The 13,208-nt window shown below is 36.0% G+C and overlaps 2 protein-coding genes across 9 annotated transcripts in view; both read left to right on the top strand.

Annotated features, from left to right (window-relative positions):
* si:ch211-126j24.1 (phosphofurin acidic cluster sorting protein 2) overlaps positions 1–3,956 on the top strand; it is a 78,565-nt gene extending 74,609 nt beyond the window's left edge. For all 4 annotated transcript variants that reach the window (XM_051094777.1, XM_051094775.1, XM_051094779.1 and 1 more), the window contains 2 exons: positions 18–131; positions 1,780–3,956. In XM_051094777.1, coding sequence (XP_050950734.1) covers positions 18–131; positions 1,780–1,895 — 230 coding nt within the window. In that variant the 3' untranslated portion in view covers positions 1,896–3,956. The remainder of the gene's footprint in view (positions 1–17; positions 132–1,779) is intronic.
* A 3,014-nt stretch (positions 3,957–6,970) lies between these two features.
* The window catches only part of klc4 (kinesin light chain 4), a 36,393-nt gene continuing 30,155 nt past the window's right edge, over positions 6,971–13,208 (top strand). For 4 of the 5 annotated variants that reach the window (XM_051094422.1, XM_051094424.1, XM_051094426.1 and 1 more), the window contains exon 1: positions 6,971–7,126. The gene's annotated coding sequence lies outside the window, so the exon portion shown is untranslated. Of the gene's footprint in view, positions 7,127–11,160; positions 11,204–13,208 lie in introns of all 5 variants that reach the window. The other variant, XM_051094423.1, reaches the window with a different exon arrangement.

The following is a 13,208-nucleotide window of genomic DNA, read 5'->3' as shown; positions in this document are numbered from 1 at the left end:
TTTCCTTCCACTCTCAGTGATTTTCCTGAGCAAGAAGCCAAAAGAGAAGGATGTGGACTCAAAGAGTCAAGTGATAGACAGCATCAGCAGACTCATCTGCACCGCTAAACACCAGCACACCATGCTGAAGGGTAAACAGACACAGACACAAACCTAAACAATTCAGCCCAGAAGCCCCAGTAGAGCACTATCATAGTGAATGCATAATTTGCTGGTTGTACTCTACTGCCACCCTGTGATCACTTGTCTAAATGTAGTATTTGAAGTTACACCTTCCATGGGTCCTTAGTAAAATGGTGTGATGTAATGAGTTTCTATTTTAACAACAGTTCAAGTTTGGTGTCCATAAGAGATTTTTAAGAAATTAACGCTTTTATTCACCAAGCATGCATTTAATTGACTGATAGTGTCGGTAAAGGCATTTATATTGTTACAAAAAAAATCAAATAAAATACTGTTCATTAGAACTTTCTATTCATCAAAACATACTGGAAAAATCAGCTTGAGAAATTACTTAAGGATAAGGATAATCCTTAAACATAAGGATAAGTCAAACATGACCATTCAACTCTGTTACCAAAGTTGTTGCAAGAAACAATGAAGTGTTACCAAGTTTAGTGGAAATGCTTAAGAATCCTAATCACTGCCCAGGACAACATATTGTACACCATTTCAATGAGAAATGAGGTTGGAAAGGAGCATAAGGATAAATCGGACACAAACATTCAACCCTGTTATTAAAATCATTGCAAGAATAATGTTGTTACCTAGATTTGGTGTAAACACCAAAGAATCCTGATCATTGTCCCAGACAACATTCTGTAAACCATTTCAATGAGAAATGACATTGGAAAAAAGCATGAGGATAAGTCGAACATGACCATTCAATCCTGTTACCAAAGTTGTTGCAAGAAACAATGAAGTGTTACCAAGTTTAGTGGAAATGCTAAAGAATCCTAATCACTGCCCAGGACAACATATTGTAAACCATTTCAGTGAGAAATGAGGTTGGAAAGGAGCATAAGGATAAGGTGGACACGAAAATCCAACCCTGTTATTAAAATCAATGCAAGAATAATGTTGTTACCTAGATTTAGTGTAAACACCAAAGAATCCTGATCGTTGTCCTAGACAACATTCTGTAAACCATTTCAATGAGAAATGACATTGGAAAAAAGCATGAGGATAAGTCGAACATGACCATTCAACCCTGTTACCAAAGTTGTTGCAAGAAACAATGAAGTGTAACCAAGTTTAGTGGAAACACCAAAGAATCTTGATCACTGCCCAGGACGACATATTGTAAACCATTTCATTGAGAAATGAGGTTGGAAAAGAGCATGAGGAAAGTCAAACATGACCATTCAACCCTGTTACCAAAGTTATTGCAAGAAAAAAATATTCACAAAAATATTAATCAACTTCTTTCAGCAACTTAAGGTAATAAATGTCTCTTGAGCAGATCATGTGACACTAAAGACTGGATTGATATTTTGATCACAGCAATAAATTACACTAAAATATATCAAAATGGAATACAGATATTTTAAATTGTAGCAATATTTCATACCATTACTGTTGTGTTTTTATGTATTTTTGATCAAATAATGATAGAGACTTCTTTCTTATTTTTGTAAGATTTCCTTACTGTTCCAAACAGACTAGATTTGGTGAACTACATTTTTGGATAAGACATGACTGCAGAATATTACACTGGGTATTGATATAGTAATACTGTGTGACTTCTAACAGCAATCATTTTTATTTTTGTCTCTGCAGTGTCCATCGATGGCGTTGAATGGCATGACGTGAAGTTTTTCCAGCTCGCCGCGCAGTGGCCAACTCATGTGAAACACTTCCCTGTAGGAATCTTTGGCTACAGCAAGCCCATGTGACCTGCTGCTGCCATTCCGGAAGCTTCTCCGGCTCAAGGGGAGTTTACGGATGGGGGGATAAAAGAGACAAATGGATTTTCCTGTGGAAATGGTCAATTTGAAAGCCTGTGTCCTTGACAGAAATGTTGTTAGTGATGTTACTTGTCCTTTTTGTTGCTTTTGGCGGTGAAAGGAAACAAACGCTGTCTTTTATTTTAAGATGAGCAGCACATGTGGTAGGAATCGTACCAGCACGTACGGCAGCTTTAGTTTGCACTTTGTTGGGTTAGAGTTCGTTATTATTTCTGTGAAATTTTACGTGTTGATAATTGTTCTATGTACAATATTATAGGGTGGGATTTATGAAGTGAGCTTAATTGAATTTGTATTCTAAAAGTTTGTGTGGGGTTTGGTAATGGCGTGTTAATATTTACAAGTGGGAGAGATTAAAGGAATAGTTCGCCCATTTTATGACAGATTTGTGTGAGCAACAGTTCTCAGCAGCTCTTACATCTCATTCTGTGCCAGTTTTGATGTTCTTAAATTGATGATGACCGAAAATTGAACTTGGGGTGAACTGTTCCTATAAATGACAAATGGAACGGGCTCATTTGCAAGTGGGAGGGGCCACAGAACAGGTGGGAGGGGGTTATGTTGCTGTCTGTTAAATGATTTTAGTGTAGCTGTGAATTCTAAAGGGCACGTTCTTTAAATTTTAGTAACATGAACATTTTTAGATTAAGAAAAGTGGCTTTGGTTATTTAATACAGTACTTTATAAATTCATTACTTGGATGAATATCAAAAGCGTGTTTAGGGGATGGAAACAAATATGGACTAGTGTGGTCCTTTGGAATTTGTATGGAGAAGGCAGCTTGTGTGGGTGCAACTAAAGGGAGATCTCAGTTTGTAAAATGTTAAATGCTTTAAAAAGCCCTTTAAATCATTTTATTCCCTCTGTGTGGGGCATTGAGCAGATATTTTCACTTTTTACTCTTTTAACATTTCTACCTGCCATCTCTGACCATTCACGGTGACCGTGTTACCAGTGTTTTTGGAAGGCTTTGTGTGTTGAATACAGGGTCCAGTTACTGCCGGCTAATAAGGGCTCATACTAAAAGATTGTTGGGATGATAATAGGACGTCCGGTCCAACTTTTTGTAACTTCTGTGGTGGATCTGTTTATGTTTTCTCACTCTTCAAAAGTCCCTTTACAAAAATTGCCTGTTTGTAAATACTGAGGGAGGGTGATTGCAGCTTTACCTGTGGTTGTATCTGTGTGATTGAATGTGTGTGTGTGTGTGTGTGTGTGAGAAAGAGGTTTTCAGTATTAATTTCATTGAGTTTGCTGTTACGGCTTGTGGCGTTATTTTACAGCCAAAGCGCAAACTATGATATTGTTACATTGTGCATAAAATCGATGTTTTCATGTCTTTCATGAATAGAACTGTTACCGTTCTTTTCATTCTATGTTTTAACCTAGTTTTTGTACTGGTTTTGTTTTTTGAGGTGGACTGCTTAGGTTTGTTCAGCCATTTTGGGCCTCTGGTTGTTTTTAAGCACTACTTTTAGGGCAACATGAGATGCTTTTTTTTCTTTTAATCTGTAAAACTGAGAGAACACTAATATTTGATCTGTCTGTTTCATATAGAAATGCAGACATTTGCACAAAGCTTATTTTTAAGTTCGACAGTATTGATTTTGAATGAACCACTGAGGAAAGCTTCTCTTCTTCTTCTATTCTCTGTAACGTGTGTACATAAACGTACGGTATACTGCCATTTCATATCCTTTATACTGGTTTGAATTGTCATACAAATACTAAAATGATTTTAACCATGGCTGCATTGTGATTTTTTTAACATTTACTATTAGTATTTGTTTTTCTATTTCCCTTTTTAAAGGAGTTGAACTCTTTTATAGACTTTTCTTTTTTGTTTTGTTTTAAGACATTAACATGAAAATAAGAAAGTGAACCGGTGTGTTCTGTTTGTTGAGTGCACAGACATTTTTTTTTTTCTTTTCAGTATTTGATAAATACTTACTGGAGGATTGTGCAAATAAATGACAAATAATAAAAATACATTTGTGTTGTTTGTTCTAAAACCAAGAAGACAATATAGCTGCAAGCAGCAATTACCGGGGTTCAAGCAAATAAAGCTTTTAAGGTGTAAGTTGTTCAGAATAAGGGAATATATCATATGATATGAAGATCTAGTGTTTGTGTGAATAGATGAGCATTTTTTGAGGCCATTTACCATAGAAATCTTGTGTTTTTGAAGCCTTTTTAACTGTTATAGCGCCACCTATGGTCCGATCTCCATGAAACTTTGCATGCTTGTTAAGAATCATCTGACACACGTTTTCACCAATTTTCATAAAGTTTTGAGTTTTTGTTTAGGTTTTATAGGCTTTTGGGTATACGTGGCCACACCCCTTTTCAAAATGACCTTCTTATAGCTAACCAAAGGACAAAATTCAACATTTTTTTTTTTTTGATAATTATTGATCTAGAGAGTCCGGAGAATATTACTGCAGTGGTCTGATCAAGATTGAGCAAAAAACCTAGGACTAGTTTGCAAAAGTAGGTTTTTCACATAATTGTGAATAATTAATAAACAATCTGATTGACAGCAATGGTTCTTGAGGCAAAGTTGTTAAACATGAGGAGATCTACCAAATGATATGATAATTTTTCTTTTATGCCGAAAATCATTAGGATATTAGGTAAAGATCATTATTCCCTAAAGATATTTCGTACATTTCCTACCGTAAATATATCAAAACTTCACTTTTGATTAGTAATGTACATTGCTAAGTGCTTCATTTGGACAACTTTAAAGGTGATTTTCTCAATATTTTGATTTTTTTCACCCTCAGAATCCAGATTTTCGAAAAGTTGTATCTTGGCCAAATATTGTCCTACATCAATGGAAAGCTTATGTATTCAGATATATAAATTTTTGACCCTTATGGCTGTTTTTTTGGTCCAGTGTCACCACTACATTACGTTCTATGGTAAGTATTATTATGTTAATTATTGAGATTTTCTCATTAAATGTGCGTTCAGTTGTATTGTAGACTAGCGTTAGCATTGCTTTTCTTAGTGTACCTTAACCACTGCCATCTATCGACGGGAATCAACACGATCGTTTCTTGAGTTCAGTGAATCACATTGATAGTTTTAAAGAGTACTCTACACAATGAATAACTCTGTTACCTAGTCAACAACAAAGGGAGCATCTTGGGCATCGATATTCAGTATTTTCTCCATTAAACTGTCCTTGTTGTATGGAGTACCGATGATTAAGCTTGTGTTTTTCTTTTTCAGCTTCTTAGGCGTAAATCACGATAATGTTTATATAGTCCATTGTCTTAATTTCTACTCACCAAACATTCTTCTTTTTGTGATGAGATTTGCGACAGAGTACATACAAGTCAAACATGACTATGCTACTAGGGTGCCTAAAGAGGCGGCAACCAAAGAGCGGGAAAATTCTCCCCGACCTTATGCGCTGTTGGTGACGTAATTTCAATATGGCGAAATTATAGGAGTGACTCGTATGAGAGCACCCACACATTTTTTCTACTTCTTGTACTTTGATGAGTGATGAGTATAGTCTTTATTGCATATAAGTGCACCATTCAGATGACCTACTCCTACATACTAGGCTACATTAACCCATTTAGTCCCGGTCACAATAGTGACCGTAAAAAGTTTATTTAAAAAGCTCTAAAAACCGTACTGACTGATGTTTTAGTGCACTTCCTGCAAATATGAAAAACAAAAAAAAAAATTAAGGGTCTCAATTAAATATGTGCAGTTTCATATGTTTAGTGCAAATTGTCACATGACCAGAGCATTTTATTTCCTGTTTTTACCTTGAGAAGATGATGGCTGCATCAATCTTCAAAACGAAAGTATGTTCACATAAAGATATGACAACTATTTTTGGTACACATTATCTTTAAGGTGTCTTGTATCAATATATGAATTCACATATATTCAGTTTTTTTGAGTGTGGTCATAGAATGAGTAAACATTTTGATGGTCACAATAGTAACTTAGGTTTACAATATAGTATATATATATTTGCAATTGTTAGTGAAAATGACACAAAAATGTTGCAATGACAAAATATTGCACTTAATTAAAAATACGAATGTTACGAAAACTTACAATACTTATGTTGTAATACTGGTAGTGCTAATTAAAAAAAAAGTTATATTTTACAAAAAAAGTAACAATTTAGAAATATGTATTTTTTGTCTTTTTTTATCTTAGTGTTCCTATCAATGTTGTATAAGTTTTTTTATGCATAATAGTAACCCTATGTGATCAAAGAGTTAAAAATAGCTGGACTAAGATCTATGACTGCAGAAATATGTTTTTTTTTTTTTTTTTTTTTTTTAATAATTTGTACTGTTATTATTTGAATGTTCTTTTTGTTATTGTTTTGTATGTTCCTCTTTTCTGCAATAAAAAAATAAAACAAAATAAAATAGATCAGTGGTTCTTCCAGCAGATGGCGGTAAAATCAAAGTAAACTGTGATCTGACGTCATCCGTCACCATACATTATTATGGCGAGCGTTTTATTCTTTTCAGGAATATTTATTATAATTGAATACCTTTCTGTTTATAAACTCGAACGCAGAGATAATCTTAAGTAATAGTGGCATGGCCATAAAACGAAGGCAATGTGAACCTTACATGTGGAAATCTTATATACACACTTAAGATTCTAAACTAGAATCTAAACTAGACTAGATCCTAAACTAGATTCTAAACTGTAATTCCAGCTCCATCCAGACATGATCTATGAGACATTTGCCTTAAATTAAATGTATCTGTAAATATTTTTCTTCTCAATGCCATGTGAATATTCATTATGTGACGTTTGACGTTGCTTGGTAATCTTCCTGAAATGTCCAGTCACACAATCTCATTAATATTCATAACCAAGTCCGTAGGTTACTTCAACAGCTTTCTATTGAATGCCACCCACTTAGTGCATTTCAGCCAATCAGTAAAGACCGTCACGTAACATAATTAATATTAATGAGCCAATCCTTCACCATAGTAGGGTTGGTTGAGCGCAGCCGCAGAAAGTGCGCAGTGCCGGTCCGGTGCTCGGTGCTGCTGACCTCTCCTAGTCCGGTTCTGGATATGGGATGTATTTTGTCCTAGTTTGGCCTTGATTTAATACGGTGTCGTACATTAGTGCAGTGGACGCAGCGGAGATCGTAACAGGTATGTTATGATATGTTAATGAGGATCAGAGAGTGTCTGTAATAATACATGTCATTGTGTTAATACTCTGAGGTAATCATTGCATTTATACTGTACTGTCCAGGAAGCTTACACTTACATGGGTGCGTGTTATGAAGTAAGCAAATGATTTCTAGGGATTCGTTTTAACCGCGGTTTGATCTGTTTCTTTGATACTGTTAAGGAATATCTAGTGTATTGTGTGATGTGGGTTGCGTTTTTTTCGGACAATGTGTCATAAACTCAAATGATTGTACAGTGACCTATGGACTGTGTCACACATGCATCAGCAGTTATGCATCAGGACAACACCCCATCCTCACACTCATCTACACACAGGCACCTAGAATACAGTATTACAATTGATCTAATGCCTGCTCTAACACCCTATACATGCTTTCATACTCGTAAACACTCAGTTCAGTACAGTGAATGTAATGTTTACTGTCTCTGACAACACCCTGTACACGTAATGTCTGTTAGATCATAATGCAAACACATAATTTTCTACTATTTGCAATGTTGTGACATGTTCTTAAATAGTTTCCATGTGGTAACATCTATTTAATATTTTCAAAAATATAAGTACTGACTTATTTAACCTGACTCACGACAGGTTACACCAGTAATACAGTTATTATTACAAAAAATGCAGGTAATTAGAAAATGACACATTATAAGTACACAAATAAGATACATTAAAATATAAATACAACTAAATATAACATAAATACAACAGAATTTGAAAGAGTAAACACTATACAACAATTTACACAATTCTTTATGCATTATATAATGATATAATGAATAGTACTGCAAAAACACACAGACCCACAACTTACAAAATTACACATTATAAACAAGATATATATATTACAACAAATTTAACAAAATGTTAAATTCTGCGGATTTAAGATTAGGACTTAAACTATAATATAAACCTATATTTTGAGTTAATCTCAAACTGTTTTGTATCTCACATGCCCACTGGCCCTTTTATACATCAGGAGGAAGAGGTTTAGAGCATTTGCCTGTAGGCACGGCCACTCCTCACTTCAGCAAACAGTTCATGTCAATAATGCAGACTAGATAAGAGCCACTTGCATGACACGCTCACTGCCATTCACAAACATCAGTGCTGAATTTTGCAAAGTATATGAGGGCATTAATGTTAGATTGTGATGTTTAGTGTCTGGTTGATCTGATGATGTTTAGTTTTAATTATTTAAAGAAAATATGAGTGGTGCTTGCAAAATTCAACTCCACAATGCCAGTGCATTGCTAGGTGTTTTAAGTGCTCCAGTTAAAAATACATTTTTAGCTCTTCTACAAGGTGCAAATGTTATTTCACATGTAAGCAACAGCACAGCAGACACTAATTCAAACCACAAAGGCTGAGCAATATTAGCAAACATAATATAGACAGAACCATCAAACACTGAACTACAAATGAACAGAATATATTTAGCAAAAAATGCAGTTCACACATGCATTCATACATATACTGATATTAAAAACTGAAAATTTAAAAATTAACACTGAAATTAATTTTTTCACGTGTAATTCAATGTGAAATTTACTTTGAGTGAAAATGGTTTGAAAAGTAAATCCTACATCATTTTTTAAACTTTTATTTTATACCTCTATTATGCTTTTTCTTATTCTTTTTCTTATTCTTATTCTGCTTGTTCACAGCAATGTTGTGTAACCAAAATGCAGAAACATACAGAGAAATCATAAAAAGAAAATGATATCATAAAGATTTCCCTCATGATTGTGCATCAAGGTCAACAGGTCTCTTAAAAAATGTGGCCTGTTTATGATGAGAAAAGGTTAGTTCACATTGTAAAATGTCATGTGGTGCGACTCCCCAAAAATATAATGACATTTTAGTTAAAAATAAGATCTGTACAGTTGAGTTGTAAGGAATTTAAATTTAAACAGTTGCTGAAAATGGAGCAAAAGTCTTTTAAAACTATATAAAGTTGAATAAACCATGTTGTACATTAGATTTATTGTAATTTATTTTGGACATTCTTATTTGTCTCTGACCCAGATAGGTTTGAATCGTTCAGGTAAGGACTTGCCTGTAATATGCATTAGAGGCCATTAATCACGTGTTAGCTCTAGTCTGTTATTATATATCAGAGAATACTGAAACATTTAGGAAACAAATCCTTTCCCATTGACTCGTAATTACTGAATCACAAAGCTGACTGTAGTTTTTCACGAATACTGGATATGTACTAGCTGCCTTTGTATCAGGTTTCTGCATCTAGGGAATCAAAGCATTGATTGAAATCTTTGCTCGGTGTAGTAATACAGGACATGGAGCGGTTTAAAGACTGAATCCACATGGTTGCATCTGGACATAATGGCAGTGACAGAAGATTCATCATAATCCTTTAATGATGGGTTATTTTGGAAAGACTTGGACACCTGGAAAGAGCAAAAGATGAGTCAGTATCTTTTAAATGCAGCACTGACAATGGAGTCTATGTGTTATTTATTATCTTTGTGAAGTTGAATCTTTGTGAAGTGAAAACACATCTAGGTCATATTTCACCCCAGAATCAAATGGAAGAAATTTGAACTATTTTAGTTAGAAAAGTACAGAAAGTCTACTTTTAGCATTGGTACAGTTTTCACATTATCATTACTGTAATGTGTCAATGCATTTTTTCAGACAGAACAGTTAGTAATAAACTTTTTTTTTTTTTTCATTACAGTAATAATGGGATTTTCTGCATTATGATGTGAGGACTGTTACCATGCATCTTAATTTTCTCATTTTTAATTTTTAACCTGCAATGTTTATCATACGGAAAACAGCAAACATTTTTCATTACTGTTAGTCATAACATAATACTAAACTAATACTGTTCGTTTTAATAGCACAGCCATGCTGGCGTAATATCTACTTTGTGTTTTCCTTCTCAGATTTGATTACTGACTCAATATTTGTGTTCTATTTCTGTGTCTTTGTTGCCATGGATATTGGAGAGGGATGACTGGCTAGTTCAGTAGAAGCTGGGATACATTCACTCACTCTGAACAGATTTTAGGCGCTTGCCGACTTTGCAAGTGGTTACAAAGAAAAACTGGGAATCATATACTAAACGACCGAGGATCACATACTTACAGACTTTCAAGTTGTTCCAAACACAACAAACTCATGCAGAAACATGTGTCAGGTTGCTAGGAGACATGCGACAAATGAAAACCATACGCAATGAAAAAAATCAACTCAAAATATCAAACGTTTGACTGGATGGAATCATAGTCTGAAGCTAAAAATCACCATTGTAAGCATTATAGACTACCAGACTATCAACTTTAACTTTAACATCTTATCCAAGATGTAGATGAGCTTGTTTTTTCTCAGATTTGGAGAAATGTAGCATTACACCACTTGCTCACCAATTGATCTTCTGTAGTGAATGGGTGCTGTCAGAATGAGAGTGCAAACAGCTGATAAAAACATCGCAATCCTCCAACAAATCCATCATCAAGACGTTTTAACTTTAAACAGTTGCTTTGGACTAAAAGACAAGTCCATAATCCATAATAATGCTTCCTTCAGTGTAAAAGTGAGCCATTTCACCTGAATCATTGGAGAAGTATTTTGGCCAGAAGCGATGGTTTGAAGTTAAAAATGTCTTAGTGATGGATTCGTTTCTTACAAACATGCAGATTCTGGTTTCACAAGATGTTAACAGATGGACTGGAGTGGTGTGGATTGATTATTGTGATGTTTTTATCAGCTCATTTTGAGGGCATCCATTCACTGCAGGGAATCCATTGATGAGCAAGTGATGGAATGATACATTTCTTCAAATCTGATGAAGATAAAACTCATCTACATCTTGGGTGGTCTGAGGGTGAGGACATTTTCAGCAGTTTTTCATTTTTTGGGGGGTGAATAATTTCTTTAATGTTGTAGTTTCCATAAAAGTCTGAACAGGTGGGAATTTTATTTCTAACAGCTGTGGCTTGTCTTTGTTGTTCCTTTCTAGTTAATTATTAACAGAGGACTAGCAGCAGAGCAAGGTTTAACTTGTAAGTAAATGATTTTCATTAAAGGAAATTGACATGTAAATGGCATAATCACATTAACCAACGACATGAATGCAACTTTTAATATATTGTGTGTGATTTCATAATGTTGTTGTTTTAAAGACTGTTGATGTATTATAGAACATTTGTTCATTGTTGTACTTGTTGGTTATTAAAAGACAGAAAGGACCATTATCCGTCATGTGATTGGTCAGTGTTTTGGATGCAAGGCTTTATTGATTGAGTGGGATCACATGACCTACTGGAGGCTGAATGGAAGGGTATCACAGCATGAGACTGATGTTGTCAGGGTAAATGTAAATGATTTACACCCAGCAGATTTTTAAACTTAAAACTACTGTTGTGACAAGTTTGGTCAGTTGGGTATCCAAATAGGAGTTGAATTTTGGTTGAATTATAGCATGAAGGTAATTGTGATCGATAATTTAATTGTTTTCTTTCATGTATATGATATATGCACCATGACAGTGTTTGTTATGCTTCCGTCTTCTGTCGGCTCGCTTTCTGATTGGATATTGTTTCATTTTACATTATAATCTCCAGATCATACACACGTTTGTCTTCAGGGTTCCCCCCACACATCAGGATTTCCGACGTTATTCTGAGCAGATTTAGTTACTCTTAACACACCTCACATCTGTTCTCGTTTGTAGGTTGTGGTTTTCTCCTATGTTGTTCCTGTTTCCAAAGCACTTGTGATTACTATTCCTCATCAAGAGAGTTTCATCATCAACCAAATAACATAACAAACGAATGGACTAAAACAGTTTCTAGTGGTGTCATTCTTTCAAAAATTCTTTGTTTTGGTTTCATTTTTTTTTTTTCCTCACTCATGGACCTGCTCGACATCCAGCTGCTCTACCTGTAGCAGAACAGCCATTCGCTGGAGAACCATACCAGGAACATTTTAGATCTGCTGTTCATCCTAATCACACACTAAAGTTCACACTACAAGCACCACACAACAACAAAGCAACACAATCCCATTCATTTCAATGGAGAGTTGGCGATTGTAGGTGACGAGCAACAGAGGTTGTTGGCGACCGGATGGGGCGTGTCCAGTAATGCAACAAAAAGTGACTTTCAGGAGCGAAAGGTCGCTGCTAGTGTGAACGCAGCTTAAGGTCTAAGGCAGTGGTTTTCAAACCTGCACTGCACATTTTGTATGTCTCCCTATATCAGACACACCCTCTTAAGGTCTTGCAATCTCCACTAATGAGCTGATGAGTTAAATCAGGTGTGATAGATGGAGAAATACAAAATGTGCAGGGCTAGGGTGCCTCCAGGACAGGTTCAAAACCACTGGTCTAAGGCACACCTTCCGGCAAAAAGCCTAACAGAGAACTTTGCCACTTTCGTGGATCGAGTGCTTGTGAACAACAATTCAGGATTCACCATCTGCCTCGTGGAGGAGGATTTCACTAGCTCCACTCCAAGTCAAGAGGCCAGCCAGCTGCCTTTCCCACACTTCATGGAGCTGATGCCAGAGCCCACAGCAGACGCAGACCTTGGGCCTGCCATGATGATAGAGCAAGAAAGAGTAACTGAGCCGACCATCACATGGGAGCCCAAGCCTGATTTGACATCTGACCAGGTGTGGGAGCAGATGGTGTGTCCCTATTTCTCCTGTCTCCACTGGTTCTGTCCAGTTCTGAGTCTCCACTGGTTCCACCCAGTTCCTGTTCTCCTGTGTTCCCTCCTGAATTCCAATTGCCACTCCTCTTCAAAAACCAGCTTCCTTGGCCCTGCCTACACTGGTTCCTGTCAGTCCCTCAGCTGACCCACAGTCAGCACTATCCAGGCACTCTGATTCACCTCGTGCCTTTCAGCCTCCAGCTGGAATATGAAATAACTAATGTTTTTGAAGAGGATGTGACCAGTTCCATCCAGTCCTGAGTCTTCTATGTCTCCTGAGCCTCCACTGGTTCCGCACAGCCCTGAATCTTCCAAGTCTCTGCTGGTTCCGCCCAGCCCTGATTTTCCTGCA

Source organism: Labeo rohita, chromosome 22 (assembly GCF_022985175.1).
Source record: "Labeo rohita strain BAU-BD-2019 chromosome 22, IGBB_LRoh.1.0, whole genome shotgun sequence".
Classification (NCBI taxonomy): Eukaryota; Metazoa; Chordata; class Actinopteri; order Cypriniformes; family Cyprinidae; genus Labeo; species Labeo rohita.
The sequence above is the reverse complement of the archived record's forward strand: the minus strand, read 5'-3'. Positions and strand labels throughout refer to the sequence as shown.